This window comes from Pelophylax lessonae (genome assembly GCF_965119305.1).
Source record: "Pelophylax lessonae genome assembly, chromosome: 2".
Classification (NCBI taxonomy): Eukaryota; Metazoa; Chordata; class Amphibia; order Anura; family Ranidae; genus Pelophylax; species Pelophylax lessonae.
This window is the reverse complement of record NC_138769.1, coordinates 571,321,862-571,346,476: the sequence shown is the minus strand read 5'-3', so window position 1 is coordinate 571,346,476 and position 24,615 is coordinate 571,321,862. Positions and strand designations below refer to the sequence as shown.

Genomic DNA, 24,615 nt, shown 5'->3' with positions numbered 1-24,615 from the left:
CCTGGATGTGACTGAAAAAAGCAGTTCTTACAAAGGCCATTGGCTGAGTTGGATTTGGAGGGGCGTGCTGGTGTATCACATGGAATGTGTTCCTGTCCTAAAAAAAAAAAAGTTAAAAATGTGTTCCTGTCCTAAAAAAAAAAAAAGTTTTTGTGCAAGAAATGATCTTGAACATTTTCATTCCATGAAGTATGATGAGTGACAATGGTGGAATATTACTTAACATTATAAGGCTTATAGTGCAACATTGTTTTGAACAAAGAGAAATATGTTCTATGTTGTCCATGATCTAATATAGCTGGGTTATTCATGGTCTAGAATTAGATGAAGCTTCAAAACCTATATTAACCAGATGTTTATTTAATATCAAATTCTGCTGAAGCACTCACTTGATTTTAGGTGTGCAGTTTTGTTTGAGTAATAGTCTCTCGTTTTGAATGTTACATTTCATATTTGGAAATGGCTTATATTATTGTGTTTTCAGATTAGTGGAAAGCTTCTCGTTGTAATGGATTTTACCCTCAAATACCTGATCCATCTTATGTCTGGTTCTAGAATAGGTGGAGAGCAACTACAGCATACTAATATACTAAACTATGTGTGCACAATGCCAAAGTGCTTATGTATGAAGGGTTTACACACTTCAAATACAGAAATATCCATAGCACATCTTCTCCCTGTAATACTGTGCTGCTCTATGTGCAAATTCAAAAACTTATAGTGAAAAAAAACAAACAAACATTGTGCTAAAGCAGAATCACTTGATGAAACATGTCCATATTAACGTGACTCTGTTCTCACACTGCCACCCAAACCTGACCAGGATTTCTGCCCAATGTCCTATAACTTCCAGCAAGGCCAAGTTTTCAGCAATAATATTCTGCTGTAGTTACAAATTTTATATAAGGGGGAAATATTCTAAAAAAAAAAAGGAAAGGTGATGTAAACTCATGACACAACAAGGCAGCTGAAGGCAGGTAAACCCCCTACACTGTCAGTACAACTTTGTGCTGCAAGGCCACCAGGCAGGAAAACAATAGTGATCACACAAATAACTAATAGACATTTACTTCTATCACACCTGCCATGTACACAGGCAAAGCAGACATTTTGTCAGCTGAAGGCAGCTATTTAATAAGGACAACAGTAAGATGAGACGCAACGTACCTCAGTGATTAAAACATATTAAAACTTTACAGTGCTTTAGTTTATAATACACATGGTGTATTATGATTAAAAAGCGCTGTGGTTTTCTGAATAAATGTTTTATATCCACGTTACTGTGCAAATTAGAGAATTTCCAAACTTCCCATAAGCGTTTTTTTTTTTTGTACCGTTGTTGTGGTTTTCTAATTCAGTAATAAAATGACTCTCCACCCAACCTAATTAACAGATACACTTAAAGGGTGGCAACGCCACAGACACAAACTATTCTTAAAAATGATTTAAGATAACCTGTTAAGGTGCACCTACTTTGCTCCTGTGAGCTCTCCATAACCAAAGTGTTCTATGTCAAGGCTTGTGGGCTTGAAATAAAGTCTTACATCACAATTAGGACATTATTAATTCAAAAATAAAAATAAAAGGGGTTTTAGTGAGAAGAGTGTTACAAAGGTGAATTTATCATTGAAGGAAAAAAAAAAAAAAAAGTCAGACTTTCTTAAAAAATTTGGTTTGGGAAATACACAAATGAGAATAAAAACACCTGGGCACATTCATTTTTTTTTGGAGACAACATAGCATTGCTTTTAAAATAGACAATCATTTCAATCTGACCATCATCCACCCCTCTTCTTTTCTGGATTCTGAGGAAAATTTTCTTCTATACTTGTATAGTACTGAAGATGACTGCAGCAGAACCAAAGTAACAGAATACAAAAGCCCTTAAAAGCTATAAACTTGAAGCTACTGGAAGCAAAATGCAGTTTTTTTTTAGCTAAAACACATTCATTGGGTGGGGGGAGTCCTTCCTCCAGCTAGAAAAGGGATTGTTCGTCTGGTTCTCCAGTAAGCAGGCACAGTAAGATTTGTAGAAGAAGCTCCTCAGGTGTTGGGGAAGATGCATGGACCCTGTTGCCCGTGTTGGGAGTTTTAATGGTTATGACTTCAGACGTGAGGCTTTCTAATTTCCTGCATGACAAACATGCAGTCAACTGCTTCTGGTTCACTTGTGGCAGTGAAGGTGTTCAAAGTCACTTTGCACAAACCCAGTAACACCCAGGAATTATACTTCTCTCTCTCTCTCTCTCCAAAAGGCTCAGCCTGAAAAATGGCAACATTCTTTCTTCTTCACATCATTAAAAAAAAAAATTAAATTGTAAAATGATTTGTTATTTACGGTATGCTGTAGCTAAAACATGAAGCAAATAAAGAAAAAAAAAAAAAAAAAGTAATGGAAAGAGCTCGCCTGGCACGTTTTGCTCCATTTACTTTGTACCATTCTGATAATTCTTGAAGTGAATAAAATAACGTAACAGTCTTGTTTAAAAGGCCAGCCCTTGAAAATATAAAAGCACCCCCTCTTGTTGATGTATAATTTGTCTTCTTTGCTATACAAGCTGCCTTTCCTTTTTATCTTCTGTAGTATTTCTCTCTTCAACTCTCCTGTCTGCAGTGTGCCACTTTATGTTTATTGCAGAGTCCCATTACAGGCAGGTTCCGAGCATGTATGGGCAAGGAGCTGAAGGATTTCAGACAGGTTCCAGAAAATAATGGCAAGGAAAAAAATATATTTATAATACTGAGATCAATATAAAAGTAGTCCTTCATTTATACACTTTATACACCGTTAGGCTGTGTGTGTGTTTTCTCCATAATTTTTAAAAGTTTTTTTTTATCTATTTTTTTTCTCTTTTTATTAAAATGTCATCCCTACGCCAGTGGGTCTGAGAAATCATCCTCTCCTCCACGAGACAGCAGTTCTCGCTTCTCATCCGTGCTTGCTAGAGAATTTCGGCTGTTGTGTGCTCCCATATACAATGTGGCGTAGACTGGGTTAGTAAAGTTTGTTGGCTGAAAGGAGAGAAAGGGATTTTGAGAAAACATATTCTAGCAATAATTTTTTTTCCTGTCCTAATCGGTCATTTAATAATCAGTGCTTTTTTGGTGGTTCCAACACTAAACTGATTTAAAGAGACATCGTCACTTTGATCATTCAGATCAAACTAACAGTGTTAGCGGATATCCCACTCTACCCAGCAAGTTATACAACCAAATCTGCACTCCTTCTTTGCCTTCTTGGTACAGAGGGGAGCATGAGACCTTCCCCATGTGACACTGCTAGGGCTTAAGTGGCTAACCACCAGCCCCTAACAATGTCACATGACCTGATCTATTCGGTTCTGACACCATGTTAGCTTAGCCAAGTGGGACGAGTATACCTTGCCATCAGTGCATATGGTAACTGTCCAGGGTAGGCAAAGTGATTATCTCTTAAATGATCAAATTTTTTATCTATAAATATTCAATTAGTGCAAAACATCCCTTTCTGCATGAAACCCCTCAGTATTATCAGTTGACCGTAAATGCTCAAGCAAATAAACCTAGATTGCTCACCAAAAGAAAAACAGGACTTACTCTGAAGCTTGCAAATGGAGAAAGGGATGAGAGTGGCTAAGGAGAAGAAGCAGCATTACCAAAGTAAGGAGACTAAGCCTGAAAGAGGTTAGAGGAATTAAAGCGATTGTAAAGTCTTGCTTAAAAAAAAAAAAAAAAATTTGTTATACTTACCTTCCCTGTGTAATAGTTTTGCACAGAATGGCCCAGATCCTCCACTTTTGGGGTCCCTCTTTGGCTCTCCTGGCCCCTCCCTCCTGTTGAATGCCCCAACAGCAAGCAGCTTGCTGTGGGGGCACCTAAACCGAGCCACAGTTCCCTGTATCCATTCAAACATGGAGCCGCGACCTGGCCCCACCCCCTCTCTTCTGATTGGCTGACTGATTTTGATTGACAGCGGTGGGAGCCAATGGCGTTGCTCTGCTGTCTCAGCCAATGAGGACAGGAGTTCCGGGCAGCTGATAAACTTCTGCAACATCGCTGGGGAAAGACATGCCCAGGTAGGTATTAAGGGGGCTGAGGGGGACTGCTGCACACAGAAGGTTTTTTTTTTATCTTAATGCAAAGAATGCATTAAGATAAAAAACCTTCTGCCTTTACAATCCCTTTAGAGACTAAGTGGCCTCACATATTATAGTCCATGAGGTCATGAAGATCTGGATAGCCTGCAAGAGTCAATGTAGGCGCACTTAGCTAAAAAAATTGTAATTTTGCCTTAATAAAATTTTAATTTTACCTTATCTGGATCTAAAGTGAAGTCTGCATCGATCAATTCTCCCACATCATCATCTGGCTCGCCTTCATACATTTTGTAGGTTGGGTTGCCGATCTCTACATTCATTGCTCCATTGGTCATTCGCTGGTGCTGGAAACCTTTGGCCCTGTGAAAACATTTTCTATCACTAATTGAAAAGAAGTCTACAGAAATATTGTAGCTGATAGAATAAAGTTCACAAAATTTAGGGGATCCTCTAACAGCAATTTTGTTTTTGGAACTTCTGCATAGTGGCATCCCAGCAGTATGCTCATAGTTGGTACAAATATTACTTAAGACATAGTACAGAGACTATACTAAGTATTACTGTGTCTGGAGTAAATATTGCATTCTTCACAAAAACGAGGTACCCAAGAATACTACTGTATTTACACATTACATACAGTATCTCACAATACAGGGGATACACAGAAGTACTGTTGTAGCCAAGGTAAATATTGTATACTCCACAACAAAGAGTTAGACAGTTGTGTTATTTTATCTGGAGTATTTACTGCATACTTTATAATATAGGGAAGTCTCCAAATATTACTGCAATGTGAGTAAATATTATAAATGGATTCTCCAATAAGAGAACTGTAGCTGGTGTATAAAACACATCCTTTGCGATACAGGGGTATCAAATACGGATACTGTAATAACAGCTCTCAATATAGCATAAATGACAATATAATACGTTTCTTATTGTATTATTATAGCTTCAGTAAATATCAAATTCGGTCATACAAGAGGTTTCAAAAAATATTTTTACTAGTGTGAATAATACATATCTCACACCACAAGCAGAATCTCCAGTATTATTCATGTAGCTAATAGTCCATTCACAAACATACACAGCCATTGTAAGAGAACACTAATGTCATTTATAAATTATATGTTCTTACCCGCTCATCCTGTGTCTGTACCAGGCAAATATTCCAATTCCAAGAAGAAGAAGTAGCAATATTACCACAATTGGAATTACAATGGAGGTGGTCTCTGCAGAAAATACATCAAATGGAGAAATCATTGGTTACTGCATGAAGAATTAAGTGTATATAAAATGTTTTTTTTTGTTTCTTACTAAACAGTGTTTTGATGAGCAGCAGTTAAGGGTGATTTATATGACTCTGTCACTATGGGTTAAAGTAAAATTAGGCCAGCATGTAAAAGAGAATGCTTATATAGTTACAATTGCAGGGGCTCGTATGTTAAAATGATGCCATGTTGCTAATCCACAGTAGGTATCTGGTACTTCGAGGCCTGTTCAATACCTGCTCCTTCGCCTCGCACTATAGTTCCTCCAAATGACTGCTAAGCCCATGAAGCAGGAGGAGCAGGTATTCACAAACTCTTAAGTATCAGATATCTCCAGGGGCCAGAGATCAGCAATACATCCTAATTTGAACACATAGGCTGCTGGAAAGGTAAGTATATGGCATCTTCTGCTGGCTGGCTTTATTTTACTTTAGACTCTGCAGTGACTGGGTCACTTTAAAGACCACCACCTAAAATATAGTGACTTAAGGGTATTAAAAAAAATCCAGAAATCTGTTTTGTTTTTAACATGACACAAAATTGTCTGTGTAAAGCAGCCACTTGCCTCCCATTTTTCCATTAATTTATGGGAGTAAAAAGTGAACCAAAGCAAAGGGCTGTTGCAGAAAGACATTGTTCAGTAACCTATACAGCACTACTAAGGGTGGTGTTTCCCATTTTTTTTTTTTTTTCTTATTATGTTGATATTCGCTCCCAACATACTGTCAATGTAACTATAAAAATCTACATGTAAGGTATAAAACACCCATAGGCAATCTATATCAGAAATCTGTATGGATATGAGATCTTCTCATGTTAGTGCTCCCAGAGTTAGAAATAAGCTCACAAGTAAACTTTCCATGACCTGCAGTAAAATAATATGACAAATGGGGCACAGCATAAAAAAAGAAAAAGACTAAAGCTCCGGAGAGGAAGGGGAATCATGGCTAGCAACGCATGCATAAAGATGCTACCATCCTAATCTCTGTGCCAGATGGGCTCTAACAACCTTCTTGGCAGTTTTTCTGAAATATGCTATTAAAAGGAGCAAAACCGGCAGGCATCCACAGCACTGCAAGACATACTGGGGCTTCAGTGGTACTTCCTAAAGTGGACTTCTAGTTCTGTGCCAGCGGAATCTCCCAAGTAGGACCCTACCCTTCATACTAAAACACCAATCATAGAACACACAGGGGACACTCTCCTGCAGTCAGAGGTCTCCTCCTCTGCCAGCTCTTTACATGATCAATAGCCTCATTCCCCCAACTCTCCAATTCAAATCCCACTCTAGTGACCCAATTTATCATATGGATCAAAGACCTCTTTGGGACGTGATGCCCAGAGAGTCCTTTATTTTCAGGCTCTGCTGCAATTCTTACCAACTAAGGCAGACCTAAAAGTTTTAGCAACACACAAATAGGGAGTGCTAAAATGTGAATTAGAGGGAACAAAAAAATAAATAAAAATTATGTGACTTGGTCTACATCTAAAGTGACCTCCTTTAAGAATGTTAACACCTCTATTAAATCTTGTTTATCTTCCCTCAAAACTACATGAGACCAAAAGTCAAAAACTGCCTTCTACATACACGCTGAAGATGGGATATCCAAGGCCACATCTGATACAGACCTTAAAACAATGGTTGCAGCTATAAAAAAAATTTCTGTTGGAAAAGCTACAAACTACTGAATTGACTAAGTCCCTCCATGCAGAGCAAACTGACAGATGTGTTATGCAGGGTCCACTTATAAATGAAGAAGGATATTTTGGAAAAGGCTTGGTTACAAGACCCTTTTGATCACTACAGTGCCCATATCAATGCTTTGCCAGACACAGTATCGCCAGATATCTATGCTCTATGCAGAATTCTAAAACCACTGCTTGAACTTATTGGATATACAGGACAGGACCAACATAAGTGAGGACATCCATTCCACATCACATAATAAAGATGGAAATCTTTCCTACTCCACCCCCTCATTTTCCAGAGCTATTCTAATTCTTGAACACAAAGAAAAATTTTCTCACTGGACCAAGACACCTCTGCGTCTTTCTCCCAGACTTCTGTTACTCTGTAATAGAGCCATGATGCTTTTAACCGGTTGCCGACCGCCGCACGACTATATACTGCGGCGGTCAGCCCTGGCCAGGCAGAGTGACGTATGGATATGTCACTCGCCTGTCAATGACTTGCGAGCCAATTGCGGGCGGGCGCGCGCCCGCCGCGGCTCGTTCACTGACAAGTCAGTGCGTGTGACCGGCGGACCCGATGTCCGCCGGCCACACTACGATCGCTCCGGTGAAGGGAGAAAGGCGGAGCGGCTTATGTAAACAAGCCGCCCGTCATTCTCCCTGGTGTAAAAATGAAGATCAGACGGTTCTACTATGTAGGACCGTTGATCTTTGTTTTTACACCAATAGCAATGTCCCTATAGTTAGAATCACGCCCCCTAGGACACACTTAACCCCTTCCCTGCCCAATAAAGTTAACCCCTTCCCTGCCAGTGTCATTTTTGCAGTAACAGTGCATATGTATAGCACTGATTACTGCAGTAATGTCACTGGTAACCCCAAAAGTGTCAAAAATGTCAGTCAAGGGTCCGATCTGTCCGCCGCAATGTCGCAGTACCGAAAAAAAAAAAATCGCAGATCGCCGCCATTACGCGTTAAAAAAAAAAAAAAACACCAAAAATGACAAAAATCTTTCCCTTTGTTAGTAAACGCGATAACTTTTGTGCAAACCAATCAAAATACGCTTTTTGCGATTTTTTTTACCAAACATATGTAGCATAAAACAAATTGGCCGAAAATGTTAAATTTTGATTTTTACATTTTTTGGGGGGAATTTCATATAAAAAAATGTGAAAAATATTGTTATTTTTGCAAAATTTACGCTTTTTTTTGTTTATAGTGCATGATCAAAAAATCGCACAGGTGATCAAATACCACCAAAAGAAAGCTCTGTTTGTGGGAAAAAAAAGGACGTCAAATTTGTTTAGGTACAGCGTCGCACGACCGCGCAATTGTCCGTTAAAGTCACGCAGTAAAAAATCGCAAAAAACCCCCTGGTCTTTTAGCAGCCAAATCCTCCGGGGCTTAAGTGGTTAAATGTACAAGAACCATAAAGCAAGCACAAAATGAATACACAAACTTTTCAAATAATAAGCTTTAGCTTACTGACTTCTGCTTAGAACCACAAACTAGCCAACAAGACCTCTGCTATTTAAAGCCTTTTCAGTAGTGGCTTACTACTTATATTTCTGTGGCCTATCCAACTACTCTAGGCCAGTGAACTGAGCTAAAGTGCCTTGAAAAAGTTTTGATACTACTTGAAAGTTTCCACATTTTGTCATGTTACAACCAAAAACCTAAATGTATTTTATTGGGATTTATTGTGATAGACCAATACAAAGTGGCACATAATTGTGAAGTGGAAGGAAAATTATAAATGGTTTTCAAAATGTTTTACAAATAAATATCTGAAAAGTGCGGAGTGCATTTGTATTCAGCTCCCTTAACTCTGATACTCCTAACTAAGATCTAGGGGAACCAATTGCCCTCAGAAGTCACCTAATTAGTAAATCAAGTCTACCTGTGTGTAATTTAATCTCAGTTTAAATACAGCTGTTCCGTGAAGCCCTCAGAGGTTTGTTAGAGAACCTTACTGAACAAACAGCAAAATGGAAAGCTTATGGCACAACTGCAAACCTACCAAGACATGGCTGTCCACCTAAACGGACAGGTTGGGCAAGGAGAGCATTAATCAGAGCTGCAGAGATCCGCAGCTCAGGTGGGAGAATCTGTCCACAGGACAACTACTAGTCGTGCACTCCACAAATCTGGCCTTTATGGAAGAGTGGCAAGAAGAAATCCATTGTTGAAAGAAAGCCATAAGAAGTCCTGTTTGCAGTTTGCGAGAAACCATGTGGACGACACAGCAAACATGTGGAAGGTGGTGTTCTGGTCAGATGAGACCAAAATGTAACTCTTTGGCCTACAAGCAAAATGCTATGTGTGGCAGAAAATTAACAATGCACAGCCCCACTGTAAAACATGGTGGTGGCAGCGTCATGTTGTGGGGGTGCTTTTTCTCAGCAGGGACAGGGAAGATGATCAGAGATGATGGGAAGATGGATGGAGCCAAATACAGAGCAACCTTAGAAGAAAACATGTTAAGAGTCTGCAAAAGACTTGAGACTGGGGTGGAGGTTCACCTTCCAACAGGACAACGCCCCAAACATACAGCAAGAGGTACAAAGTAATGGTTTAGATCAAAGCATTTTCATGTGTTAGAATGGCCCAGCCAAAGTCCAGATCCAAATCCAATTGAGAATATGTGGCAAAACTTGAAATTTGCTGTTTCCAGGTGCTCTCCATCCAATCTGACAGAGCTTGAGCTATTTTGGAAAGAAGAATGGGCAAAAATGTCACTCTCTAGTTGTGCAAAGCTGGTAGAGACATCCCCAAAAAGACTTGCAGCTGTATTTGCAGTGAAAGGTAGTTCTACAAAGTATTGACTCAGGGGGGGATGAATACAAAATGCACACCACACTTTTCAGACATTTGTAAAAAATGTTGAAAACCATTTATCATTTTCCTTCTACTTCCCAGTTATGTGCCACTTTGCGTTGGCCTATCACATAAAACCCCAATAAAATGAATTTACGTTTTTGGTTGTAACATGACAAAATGTTGAAAAGGGGTATGAATACTTTTTAAGGCACTCTTCATACCCAGTTGCTCAGATTTCTGGGAACTAGGAGAACTACTCGATAACCACATGATCTCCATGCACAATTGACAACATGAATACATCAGCCTAACCTATAAACATTTCAAGAAGTAAACAAATTTATTGAGAAAAATAAACACAGTAGTAAACATTGTACATACAGTAGTAAAAGCTTGCATAACGCAAGAGAATTCTTTTCCTTCGCTTCTTTTAACATCCAATAATGTACAGAAAATAAGGCAGTACAATGTGCAAATAACATTCCATAAAACAATCAGATACACTACCCACAGTCCAATCCTGAAGTAAGTGCTAGCGGGCAATCGAGAACTCTCCACCGCCCACCATACAACAAGTAGAATTAAGGAGTACCCCCTCAGGAAGCAACAACAAAGGGCTTATAAACAGTACTGTAGGAGGCACTTAGGGGCCCTAACTGGGCAAGAGTAACCGTAGAAAGATTGGCACCAAGTGGAATCATTGAAGGAGAAGGGGAAAGTGAGGTAGGGATGAGGAAGGAAAGGGAAGGGGGAAAAAGAAAGGAAATGGGGGGGGGGGGGGGGGAAGAGCCTTACCAAGCAGTAGCAGTCAAACATTCTTAAAGGTGTGAACCAACTTAACCCATTAGAAGCCTGTGCATGACTAGTTGTGGGGGAGCCAGGGCCGGATCATCCAACCAGGGCTGCCACAGCGACAGGAATTTCTTATGTGCTTTCCTGTGTTGATAGGTCAGTTTTTCTCTAATGAGAGAGCTATTAACTTGTGCAATCCATTGCTGCACTGTCGGGACCCTGGAGGAAATCCAGTACCTGGCAATTAACTTACGAGCCATATAAAGCAGCCGAAGAACAGCTACGTGTGCATTAGGAGTCAGGGATTCCACCTCCAGGGCCCCAAGAAGACAGATCAAGGGATCCCGCAACAGCTGAAAATTATATGCTTTGGATATCGTTTCTATAACCGTGGACCAATATCTAAAGAGATTGGGGCAGCACCACAGCATGTGCATCAGTGTGCCCAGTTCTTGACCACATTTAGGGCAGAGAGGGGTAGGTCTGTGACCCCACCTATGGAGCTTAACAGGCATTCTATACGCCCTATGGAACAACATGAGGTGCGAGATCTTGTGGGAGGCCGAGACCGAGACTAAGGGAATGGAGGCCAGACATAGCTCCCATGTTTCACCATCAATGGGACCAAGGTCCTCCTCCCACGCCGTTCTGGCAGGGAGGGCGGCCGGGTCTTGAAACGAGCCTAACAGAGCGGCATACACCTCAGATATCATGCCCTTCTTGTCGGAGGCCCGGAGCACCTCCCCCAGAAGTCTGTGGGTGGTAAGCCGTAGGGGAGAAGACCCGGCCTGAGCCAAGAGCGCATGCTGGAGCTGCAGATACCTGAAAAAATGCTGTCTAGGTACCCGAAACTCCTCTTCCAGGTCCCGAAAAGATTTAAGGACCTGCCCCCTATACAATTGTGTCATGAATCGGATCCCCAAATTCCTCCAGATTTCCGAGCCCTCCAAATGGGCGAGTTCTCTATAGTTCCGGTTGTCCCAGATCGGGGTCTCCGAAAGGAAGCCCTCAACCCGAAGCATGTCCTTCACACAACGCCACACTAAACGGAGCAGGGACACCGTCGGCAAGTTGGCCGGCAGATGCGCAAATCCCGCCTCCAGGTGGACAAGAACCGGGGTGTCAGAGTCCAGAGGAGTCAAAAGGGCCCCAATGGAATCCTGTGGGTCCACAATCCCCCAGCCTCCCATATGCTGGACCTGGGAGGCCAGGAAATACACCCGGGGGTCGGGGACCGCCAAACCACCACCGTCCTTAGCCATCTGGAGAGTGGCAAGCTTAATCCTGGCCACTTTCTTACACCAAATAAGTTCCCTAAACTGTGACTCGATCCTGAGAAACCATCTTCTAGGTATCCATATGGGGGTATTGTGGAAGACATATAGCAGCTGGGGAGCCCAAACCATTTTAAGAAGGTTGACACGGCCAGCAACAGACAGAGGCAGTTTGCACCAACTCGTGCATTTAGACCGAATTCTCTGCAGCAGAGGTACCAAGTTCAGTTCCAAATAGTCAGTCGGGTCGGGAGACACATGAATACCCAGGTATTTAAACCTATCCACCACCCGAACCGCGGCCGCCCTGGCAGGGAGAGGAGCAGGGAGAGGATCTAAGGGAAGCAGGACCGACTTATCCCAGTTTATGGAAAAGCCCGAGAGGGAACCTATAAACATTTCTAAACATAACTGTTCAGACCAAAGATAACTGCCTCTCATCCCAAAAAAAAACTTGAGCTCTTACCCTGGCATTGACTGATTGGGTCAGGCAATTGAATGTTGCTCAATTGAAGGCCTTGTGTGTTCCCAGGGGTCGCATCATCAGGTTGATCTAGCTGCCCTTGTTAGGACTGTCATAAGAGAGAACTGATCCCTGCATCTCCTTATCCAGCCCCAAACCTTCTTTTTCTGGTGGAGACCCTGCCATATGACTTTAAAGCTTTGTGAAAGCTACCCAGGCATTGCAAGGTCACAGGACTTTTCTTTTTTTCCTGTTTTGACAGCTACAGCTCTTCATATGAATTTGCTTTCACTCTCAATGTTCTTTTTCTGTTGCACCATGGCTTTTCTGTTTCCTTTTCTTTGTTCTATTTGCTCCAAGGCACAACTCACAATAGTTATCAGGCCTATTTTGGAAGTTAGGGGAGCACTAAGGCTGGCCATACATAAGTCAGCAGCAGGTTGACTAAAGAAATGTATTCAATTTCCCCATCCACACACTGGATGTGAAAGGGGGGAAACCTTTCTGGTGAGCTATTGTATTTTGACAGTGGGTAGCCTTCCCCACCATCAGAGATCGCCCAGGCACACTCAGCACACCCCATGCGATTGCCTAGGCCTTCATGACAATACTACTCCACAATTTTCTATAGTGCACAAAAGGACCTCCTTGCGGCCTTACTCAACCACCCTACTATAGGCACTTCTATCACCATTCTTAAGAAATATGCACCTTTACCTAATATTTCTTTACATCCATTCTCGCTGAATCCAATTCTAGGTAATCTGGATTTTCCTTCAGCCTTGGTAAGTTTTCAAGTTGATATGGGAGAAGCACATGGAAAACATTTCCGATTTTGTAATTGCTTGGCCCACATTACAGGAAATGAGTCATTTTTTTTGTACGGCCCAGTGGGTTTCTAGAAAACCTAATGGATTATGCATTCTGAGATTGCCTACACTAAGACAAGTCCCACAAGAAATACAGTAGATATAAAAAGTCTATACACCCCGGTTAAAATGTCAGATTTCTGTGATGGGAACAAATGAGACAAAGATAAATCATTTCAGTGCTTTTTTTTTCCACCTTTAATGTGACCTATAAATGGTATAACTCAATTGAACAACAAACTGAAATCTTTTAGGTGGAGGGAAGTAAAAATAAAAAAATATAGTATGGTTGCTTAAGTGTGCAAACCCTTAAACTAATACTTAGTTGAAGCACCTTTTTTTTTTTTTTTTTTTACAGCACTCAGTCTTTATGGGTTTGAGTCTATCAGCATGGCACATTTTGACCTGGCAATATTTGCCCACTCTTCTTTGCAAAAACACTCCAAATCTGTCTGATTGCAAGGGCATCTCCTGTGCACAGCCCTCTTCAGATCACCCCACAGATTTTCAATTGGATTAAGGTCTGGGCTCTGGCTGGGCCATTCCAAAACTTTAATCTTCTTCTGGTGAAGCCATTCCTTTGTTGATTTGGATGTATGCTTTGGGTCGTTGTCATGCTGAAAGATGAAGTTCCTCTTCATGGTCAGCTTTCTAGTAGAAGCCTGAAGGTTTTGTGCCAATATTGACTGGTATTTGGAACTGTTCATAATTCCCTCTACCTTGACTAAGGCCCCTGTTCCAGCTGAAGAAAAACAACCCCAAAGCATGATGCTACCACCGGCATACTTCACTGTGGGTATAGTGTTTTATTGGTGATGTGCAGAGTTGTTTTTGTGCCAAACCTATCTTTTGGAATTATGGCCAAAAAGTTTACCCTTAGTTTAGTTATTCAGACCATAACACATTTTCCCACATGCTTTTGGGAGATTTCAGATGTGTTTTTGGAAAATTTAGTCAGGCTTGGATGTTTTTCTTCATATGAAAAGGCTTTTCATCTTGCCATTCTACCCCATAGCCCAGACATATAAAGAATATGGGAGATTGTTGTCACATGTACCAACAGCCAGTACTTGCCAGATATTCCTGCAGCTTCTTTAATGTTGCTGTAGGCCTCTTGGCAGCTTCCCTGACTGCAACTAAGAAAATGTCAGGAAATACCTACTAGAACAGCTGAACTTTATTTGGGGTAAATCAGAGGCACTTTAAATGATGGCAGGTGTACACTGACTTCTATTTAACATGAGTTTGAATGTGATTGCCTAATTCTGAACATAACTACATCCCCAGTTACAGGAGGGTGTGCACACATATGCAACCACATTATTTTAGTTCTTTATTTTTACTCCCCCCTTAAAATATTTCAGTTTGTTTTTCAATTGAGTTGTACACTTTATAGGTCACATTAAAGATGGAAGAAGTTCTGAAATGATTTATCTTTGTCTCAAATTTTTAAATCACAGAAAGCTGACATTTTAACGGGTTTGTAGACTTTTTTTTTATCCATTGCACTTTTTCTAAACTTTATTTAGCAATAAACTCAACCTCTAAGTACTCTTACTCTTTTAATAAAGAGATTAAAGATGACTTACAGATCACACTCTCTCCAGATCAAAAATGAGGCTAATTCACCTTACTCCTAAATCCTCCATAAGCAATACGTATCAAGAAGAAGGCTACAAGGTATAGGATATTCTGTTTTCTATGCATTTTCCCTCTCCATTCCCAAAACATGTTGGTTCTGTGGAGGTAGTGGGCTTATTCCTTCACACAAGTTTACAGACAAACACATTCCCATATGACTCATCTTTCTTTCTTCTCCATCATAATAGCTTTCCCAGTAGGGCGTACTCTACAAACACTCCATCCTCATCAATCTTGTCAACAACCACAGGGCTTGTATTTCAGCACTTGGTAGTTGGTAGAATCCTCCAAAAATAGCACAGTGGTTTGTCAGAATCAAATATTTGAAGGAACTCGCATCCACTATCCAGGGGAAAGTAGAAGCCCTTAGCCTTAAGCCTGGTACATGCGATCAGAATACCGTACAAAAAATATCGGTTTCTAACCGATTGTAGGATAATCTGATCATTAGTACGCAGCTTTCGTCTGAAACCCTCCGCAGGGACAGACACGAAAATCTTTCTTGCACGATACCAGATCGTACGATTTCCGTTAAAGCAGCACAGTTTCTGTCTGAAAATACAATACAAATACATTACATCACTTCTGAATTTTTATGCTATTGTAGAAGAATTTCCGTACTTTAATAACCTATTCGTTTTCAATATAAAGTCTAACAGGCAAAAAAAAAAAAAAAAAACAGATGATCATTCACCCGATAATCTCATTGTGTGTACTAGGCTTAACTGGCTGCAATACATGCACAAATGAATATATATTAAGCCCCACCCATCCCCCACCTTCCTCTCACTCCCACCCTCCTATGCCCATAGTTTCTATATCCGTTATTTTTAACTAATATCATCCAACCACCTCCCCCTCTTTTTTTCTCTCTCATCTTTTTACTATCTTTGCCGAACTTTGTTCTATCATCATCTTTTTTTTTTTTTTCGCCATAATTACATTTTCCCAATCTTTATATGCTGTTTATATGTTTTTTCCAATGATATCTACCCCATCCCTCATTAAATCACCAAACATTTTCTAAAACCAAAGATCCCTGAGATTTGCTTGCAACACTTCTTTTTTTGGTGGAGGCAGCGCACGTTAGACACTATATCTATCCCTTCATATAATGTATGATACATTGGTGTACATCGTTAAAACTTGAGATTTGTTTTCTTTTGCAGTTATCATTGATGTCCTTTTTTTCCATAATCTTAGCTTCCCCTATGCATGTTATGGAATTATTAGTGATCTTCTTAAAATCAAGAATCAACCATAACCAAAGGTAAGGCCTAAATGTGTATATGAGTATTTTCTATAAAACTTTGTGTCAAGGCATGAAACTCAGAAGATATATACATACTTGATGTTGGTTGTTAAGCCTCGTACACACGTATCGATTATTGGCCGGGCATTTTCGGCCAACGTCTGATCAGCCGATTTTCGGCTTGTTAGTATGATGCTTCCGACAACCGACTCCGACTTTTCGGCCGAAAAAAAATCTGGTGTGAAGGCTATAAAATTTTTGTTGGCCGTCCACACAACGGCCGATTTCCCGTCAGTCAGTACAAATTTCGGCAGACAAAAATCTGATGAGCAAGACTGGGCATGCTCAGAGAAGAAAAAACACACAGAAAGTAAACCAGCACATGACATCACTTCTGAAGTAGATTTTTGTTGGCCGAGAAAATTTGTGTGCAGTCTAGGCACATTCCAACCAACAAAACAAAACTTGGACAAAAGTCGGACGATCGATCGGCAAATAATCGTTACGTGTGTACAAGGCTTTACTGTCCTACAAAAAGTCCAAATGCTGGACCACATCTGTCACTTAGGACATCTAGGCACATGGACACATTTTGAAATTCTTTGTGCTGAGAAAGGTTCCATGAGATATACTTTATTTAAACGGTATCCAGCATTGACAAACATAAGCTCTGCCTACTCTGCCCCTTTCTTTAAAAAGTGGGAAGACAACTTACAAAGCAAGTTTTCCTTAGACCAAATAGAAACGCTAATTCACCTTACTCATAAATCCTTCCTATGTAATCTAAAAGTTACTAACCCTATAGTATTAGTTGCAAAGCTTTGTGAAAAGGAATTAAAATGCAAATATAAAAACTTACTTGATGCTGGTTGTGGCTGTCCTACAAACTGTTCACATGTTGGACCAGTTCTATCCAACGGACAGCTAGAAAGACAATGTAAAGTTATATGAACAAATGCACATACAAGAAGAAGCATTCTACAGATAGAATTGCAACTATTAGCTGTATATCATAACGAATGATCATTACAGGATACATGTCTTCTTTTAAGGTATCTGCATTATTATCACTACAGTACAGACATATTTTTTCTGGCAATATAATCTCAGTCCTATAGGTTTATTTTAAATCATGATCTTTCAAATCATATTTTTTGTGAACACAGTTTATTTTCTTTAAAGTGAATTTCTGGGCAATTAAAAAAAAATGCAGTACATCTCTGAAATACTGTACATATATATTTCCCTATGTTTTATCCCTTTAAAAATGCTGCAAGTACAGAAAAATACCTGTTGATCTGCCAGAAATACAGTGAGATGCTAACTTCCTGTTTGAGCTGACAAAGATGTCTCTGCTGCACTGAAATCTCAAGCAGTGATGTCAGCCCTGGCTAGTTCTCCTCTGCTGGACTACAGAACACCCCCACCCTCCACATCTCTGTAACAGAATAGTTGAGGAACTATTGCCACTAAAACATAATTAAAAGTACTTTATAATTAAACAAGATTCGCTATGTAAGTTTACTAATTAACCTTGTAGTTGAACATCAGTCTGTGAAATAATAAAACCTCCATTCCAAGTACTCTGATGTGGGTGTTGTGAATATAGAAGAGACATAGATTTATCACATAGGTTTTCAAATAAATGATGCAACAGCCTCCTGCAATTATAACCTACTAAAAATGGGATTTTTTGTTATACCGTAAAATCCATTTCTCTGATGTTCATTGACGGCAGAAAAAAAAAAACTTGACTACGCCTATGTGTATACTTCCCCTCTCTGCTATAGTTACTCAGTTTTGTTACAAGCAGTATCAGAAGTAATACAACTTCATAGAGGGGTGGGTGCTGTGTCCGTCAATGAACATCAGAGAAATGGATTTTACGGTAAGTCAAAAATCCCATTTTCTCGTTCGTTCATTGACAGACACAGCTCCTGATCTTCTTGACCATTTGGACATCCCAAAGCAGTGTCAAACATGAGCGGTGGGAACAGCAAGAAAAAATTCCCATAGCTAAACCATAGCCAGCCAGGTAACAGGAGCTCAACCAAAACAACTGGAGCCCACCTGAAAAACATTACACCCCCCAAAGAGGGAACAAGCCCGCTAAACAGCAGCCTGCAAAACCTTGCTGTCAAAAGAGGCATCTGTAGATGCTAACACATCCACTTTATAAAATTTTGTGAAAGTATGCACTGACTAGTAGCCGCCTTGCACACCTGCGTTACTGACACCTGATGACGAAAGGCCAAAGAAGCACTGAGCGCCTGCGTAGAGTGTGCCTTCAAAGGGAAAGGAGGAATCTGACCCTTAATTGAATGAGCCTGAGTCACTGTCTGTCTGATCCATCTAGAAATGGTCGCAGAAGAAGCAGATAGTCCATATTGAGGCCCATCCGTAAGCACAAATAGTGAGTCTGACTTCCTAAAAGACTCTGTAGCTGCCAGGTACACCCGAATAGCTCGAAACCACATCCAGGGAATGGAACGCAATTTCTTTAGGAAGTTTTGCCCTGGGTCACAAAAAAGGCAACGCTATGTCCTCATTCAGATGGAAATCAGAGACCACCTTTGGAAGGAACAACGGACAGGGGCGAAGAACCACCTTATCTTTGTGGACCACCTAAAAGGGGGACAAGACGCCGCCAATTCCAAAACCCTGCACGCAGAGGTGATAGCCACCAAAAAGGCCACCTTCTAGGATAGAGTAAGCAGGGGAATCTCCCTAATATTTTCAAAGGGAGGCTTCTGTAGAGCTGAAAGCACCGAGTTGAGATCCCAAGGCAGTAGTGGGGACCGCACCGGTGGAGTCAAATGTCGAACCCCCTGAATAAAAGTACGCACCAGGGAGTGCATGGCCAAGGGTCATTGAAAGAAGACTGCCAAGGCCGACACCTGCCCTTAATGGTACTCAAGGCCAATTTCTGCTCAACCCCCCCCCCCCCCCCCCCGTTGGAGGAAGGTCAAGATCCGAGCAACTGAAAAAGAGCAAGGGTGAACACCAGGGAATGTACGCTTTCCATGTACGATGTTAGATCTTTCTAGAAGTAGACTTCCTAGCCTTCAGTAGTATGGGAATCACTGACCCAGACAAACATCTATCCTTCAGCACCTGGCTTCCAACAGCCATGCTGTCAAAGCCAGTGACTGTAAAGCAGGATGTAAGATTGGCCCTTGGGACAGCAGATCCTCCCTGAGAGGTAGTCTCCAATGGCCGTCGGCGACCAAGACCGGCGAGGTAAACCTGGGGGTCACTAGAATGACTGGAATTCCTTCTGCCTCAATCCTGCGCAAGTGTCTCGGCAGAAGCTTCAGAGGAGTGAAAGCGTAAATCAGACGATACAGGCCCCAGGGGGCTACCAGCACGTCTGTGACATCTGCTAGTGGATTCTGTGACTGTGCCACAAACCTGTGTATCTTCCTGTTGAGCCTACATGCCAACAGATTCACCTCAGAGGTGCCCCATCGGAGACACAGCTGATGACACCTCTGGATGAAGGGACCACTCCCCTTGGTTCAAGGCCTGCCGACTGAGATAATCTGCATGCCAATTTTCCACTCCTGGAATGTGTACAGCGGAGGGGGCCAGAACAAATCGTTCTGCCCACCGAAGAATGCCCACTATTATTATTTAGGATTTATATAGTGCCGACAGTTTACGCAGCACTTTACAACTTGAGGGTAGACAGTACAAATACAATACACTTGAATACAGTAGGAATCGAGGGCCCTGCTATTTCAAGCTTACAATCTAAGAGGGAGGGTCAAGAGATACAAGAGGTAACAACTGTGGGGGATGGGCTGAGAGAGAAAATAAAAAGTACAGTTGTTAGGTGGTTGCCAGATAGGTTTCTCTGAAGAGATGTGTGATCAGGGATCGTCTCAAAGTAGGAGATAATCAGACAGATTGGGGTAGAGCATTCCAGAGGATGGGAGAGGCTTGGGAGAAGTCCTGAAGGCGAGCATGGGAAGAGATGACAAGGGCGCTAGAGAGCAGGAGGTCCTGGGAGCAACGAAGAGAACGATTTGGTTAGTATTTTGTGACCAGGTTAGTGACGTAGCTGGGTGCCAAGTTATGGATGGCTTTGTAAGTTATGGTTAGTAACATGAATTTAATTTGCAGGTTGAGGGGCAGCCAATGGAGGGATTGACAAAGAGGGGTAGCAGACACAGAGGGGTTTGTAAGGTGGTTGAGCCTGGCAGCAGCGTTCATGACGCACTGAAGGGGAGATAGCCTATTTAAAGGTAAGTCAATGAGAAGGGAGTTTCAGTAATCGAGACGAGAGATGACCAGGGAGTGGATTAGAAGCTTTGTGGTGTAGTTGGTTAGGAAGAGGGTGTATCACAGAGATTGAGGCGGCAAGCTTTGGACAGTGACTGTATGTGTGGCCGAAAGGATAGTTCAGAGTCCAGGATTACACCTAGGACCTTGGAATGGGGTGATGGGTTGATAGTTGAGCCGTTGATTTTAACAGAGAAATCAGTGGAAGAGGACTGAAGGGGGAGGAAATATCATGAGCTCGGTTTTGGATAGGTTGAGTTTGAGGAAGTGATGCGACATCCAGGCTCATATGTCTGTTAGTAAGTTGGTGATGCGTGAGGAGACTGATGGAGTGAGCTGGGGGTTCGAGAGATAGATTTGGGTGTCATCAGCATAGAAATGATATTGAAAGTCCAGGGAGGAGGTGTAGATTGAGAAAAGGAATGGTCCAAGAACAGAACCTTGGGGGACCCCTACAGAGAAAGGAAGGATAGAGGAGGTAGTAGAATTGTAACTAGCACTGAAGGTGTGTTGGGATAATTAGGATGAGAATCAGTGAAGAGTACAGTCACAGAGACCAAGAGAGTGGAGTTTTTTGAGAAGGGTGTGGTCCACTGTGTCAAAAGGCAACAGAGAGGTCCAGGAGGAGTAGTACAGAATAGCGTCTATTGGTGTTTGCTGTTAGTAGGTCATTTGTGAGTTTAAGGAGAGCAGTTTCAGTGGAAAGTGGAGGGCCAAATCCGAACTGAAGGGAATCAAGAAGTTTGTTCTTAGTCATATGGTCACTCAGTCGGTTGTAGACCAATCGTTCAAGAAGTTTGGAGGAGAAGGGGAGTAAGGAGATGAGACGTAGATTGTGAAGATTGGTGGGGTCCAGTGAGGGCTTTTTTTTTTTTTTAACAAATAATTTTTATTGATTTTTTAAAGAATAACATGACAAAGTGTACAAATAGTAGAATAGTCATACATAGGAACATGGGGGTAACATCAGATATCAACAAAAGCATGAGATCACAAGTAATGCTATCCATCATAGGGGGAAAATAAAACCAGTGGGATCTCCCTGTACGACTCAAAGATGCAAGTTACATAACAAAACAGAAAACAGTTTGCGGTATTAAAGATAAGGCAGCAGCGCACCCTAGTGGTCAATGTTGGGAGGGCAGAAATTATCCATCATGTTTAAATTCCTGCCATGGCTTCCAAAATTAACCTATTCTATGTGAAGAACCTTCTTTTAAGGCCATCATGCGTTCATACATGTGAACTTCCTGGAGAAGCCTGGTTACTTCATGTAGTGCAGGGACCTCAGCAGATTTCCAGTGTCTCACAGTGAGGGCTTTTTAAGGATGGGAGTGACTTAGGCATGTTTTAGAGAGTTGGGGAAGATGCCAGAAGAGAGGGAGAAGTTAAAGATGTGAGTTATAGAGCGTAGAATAGAGTCAGAGGGTGAGCGTAGAATGTGTGAGGGAGCAGGATCCAGGGGGCAGGTGGTTAGATGGGTGTTAGATAAAAGTCCAGCAACCTCCTTAATACCAGCAGAGTTAAACGAGGGAAGTAATGATTGTACCTGTGGACATGGGTTGTTAAGTGGGGGAGGTTTCTGTACATTAGAGATCTCCTGATGAATTGTATCGATCTTATTTTTGAAGTGACTGGCGATCTCCTGGGCAGTGAGTGAATTAGAGAGTGGAGTTGGTGGAGGACGGAGTAGAGTGTTAAAAGGTAGAGAAGAGATGATAGACGAGAATGTTTTAGGGAGCATGAAAAAATAGGTTTGCTTGGCAGTGAGAAGGCAGGAATAGTATTTTAGGAGGGCAGATTTAGATTGGTTGAAGTCTTCCGGGGGACTTAGTCTTACGCCACAGGCGCTCAAGACCGTGGTTACGTTATCAGAGATTTTTGGTGTAGTCTGTTTGCCAGGGTTGTAGCAGTCGGGCCAAATTCTGTGTGTAGTGAGGGGAGCGAGCTTGTCTAGGGAGGACGACAGTGAGCTGTTATAGATGGAAGTGGCTAGGTTGGTGCATGACAGGGGCGAGATTTTGTGATATAGATGGTCAGTAGCAGAGTAGAAAAGAGAAGGGTTGAGGTGGCAAAGGTTTCTACGGGTAACTGGAGGGAGAGGAGGTGGAAAACAGGGAGAGTGTGCGGACAGGGATCTGAGTGAGGAACATTACCTTGTGGCATCATAAGATCAACTTTGGACGCCAAAGGTTCAATGGCTGCAGATAAAGAAGCTAGGGAATGTGATCTGGAAGTCCCGGATGCACAAACAAGCTCTGGGGTGAAATTGTCACCCTGGGACTCCATATTAGCAGAATATAAAAAATGGAACACTGGCCCTTTAAATCGACGATTGCGGTCCGCACCGCAATCCCGTGCTACTGCCGGAGTCCCCCTTTATAATGCTAAATAACTGAGCAAGAAATGTGTCTAAGGAACAATGCCCAAAAGCAGTGAAAACCCCTTATAATGCCAGAGATATAAAAAACAAACTGCTATCCACGCTTCTCTGCAGCAAGTGAAAAGATGGCAGGAGGAAGTGACCTAAATCACCAGCGGCCGAACAGTGCCCTGAGCCACACAAACATGGATGCCAATAGAAGTATATGGAGAAAACAGGGAAAATGACCGCTGCCCTTACATGGTGGCTGCCCACACCCAAGATGGTGCCGAAAATGGGGCCAAAAGCACATTATGCGAAAATGGCTGCTGCCCTTACAATGATGCAGCCAGGCATGCCCTTATCCTAAATGGCGGCTGAAAACCGCGCCGACAGTCAGGAGCCCAGGAACCCTGGCCACCACGGGTATCTACTATAGGAAGCCCCCCAGGAAAAGAGCCTTACACCCACCACACAGTGCGCACCGCTAGAGCGCCCCCGTAAAGAGCAGGGAGGCAGGACCCGTCCAGACCGGCCAGGGGGGACACCACAGAGATCGCAGCTCTGACATCCCCAGGAGTGGGCCCACATCAACCACCCCAGAGGACTGTCCCAGGGACACAGGGGGTAGCATCACTCACCATACCATGGACCGCGGGCTCCGCTCCGATACAGCTCGCCTCCCACCCTGAGTGGGGGTGCTGTCAGCCAAGAGTGGACGCTGCAACACAGGGTTTTCCAGGGTTGTTGCGTCCCGGTGACAAAATTTCTCCGCAGGCTCGTCCCCATCCGTCGGGGCACCGTCGTGGTGAGGCCTGGGCAGACCACAACCTGCGCACGCTTGTAGGCCAGGCTAGGGTACCATAAGGATCTAGATTATCCAGTGCGAAGACCAGCTGTCGCTTGTAGTTCTCCAGGAGGATCTCTCTGACTAGCTAGCGTTAGTGAGTGAGAAAATAAAACAAGACAGCTAGACAGCAAGAAATTGATTAGTAAGCTCTAAGTGTCTGAGGGTAATGTCGAGAGGGAGAGCGCCTAAGGTATGTCTAGTTAAAGCTTTTTAATTAAGTTTCACTACATAGCCTGCTCCTGCAAAGGGCGCCATTACCCCAAAAGTGATGAAACTTGGAAGAGGCTGCATCTGTTAGAGGACATAAGAGAAATAGCGTTTTTGGTGTGTGGTGCTCAGATACAGTGTAGTTACACTTAAAAATTTTAAGCAATGTTATCAACCCTGCCCAGTGCTCTCCTGCTGGACTACACAACACCCCCACTTTTTACACAGCAAGAAATCACACGGGACAGACAATACTGCTTGGGATTTCAGTGCAGCAGAGGCAGCTCACAGCTCATTACAGGAAGTTAGCATCCCATAGTGTTTCTGGCAAAATCAATAGGTATTTTTCTGTACTTGCAGTCTTGCAGTGTTTCTGAAGAGACTACACATGGGGACATGTGTAGAGATTTACTGCATATAATTGTTTTAATTTTGCCCTAACATGCACTTTAAATGATGTTAGCTTTGAGACGAATTTCCCAAATCCAGCTTGGTACTTACTGGCAATCTGGCATCTCTGTGTAACGGTTGATACTGCATATTCCTCCATTCAGACAGTAATTGTCACATGTCAAGCAAGACTTGGCGACACGTCCATCAGTACACCTACAAAATTATGAAATGTCAACCTTACATAAATTAAGAACAGTTTTGATCTGATCACAGACTATTATATGTCAAACAGCTGCAACACTAAACTTTACTTATTTATTTTTTTATATGTAATTCTCCACATGCATACAAAAGATGTATAAAGAATGT

The 24,615-nt window shown here is 42.1% G+C and overlaps 1 protein-coding gene across 2 annotated transcripts in view; it reads right to left on the bottom strand.

Annotated features, from left to right (window-relative positions):
- Window positions 1-407: 407 nt before the first annotated feature.
- LRP1 (LDL receptor related protein 1) overlaps window positions 408-24,615 on the bottom strand; it is a 555,292-nt gene continuing 531,084 nt past the window's right edge. For both annotated transcript variants that reach the window (XM_082246010.1, XM_082246011.1), the window contains exons 85-89: window positions 24,355-24,459; window positions 17,010-17,074; window positions 5,215-5,308; window positions 4,292-4,436; window positions 408-3,012 (exon numbers count right to left, since the gene is read on the bottom strand). In XM_082246010.1, coding sequence (XP_082102136.1) covers window positions 2,872-3,012; window positions 4,292-4,436; window positions 5,215-5,308; window positions 17,010-17,074; window positions 24,355-24,459 — 550 coding nt within the window. In that variant the 3' untranslated portion in view covers window positions 408-2,871. The remainder of the gene's footprint in view (window positions 3,013-4,291; window positions 4,437-5,214; window positions 5,309-17,009; window positions 17,075-24,354; window positions 24,460-24,615) is intronic.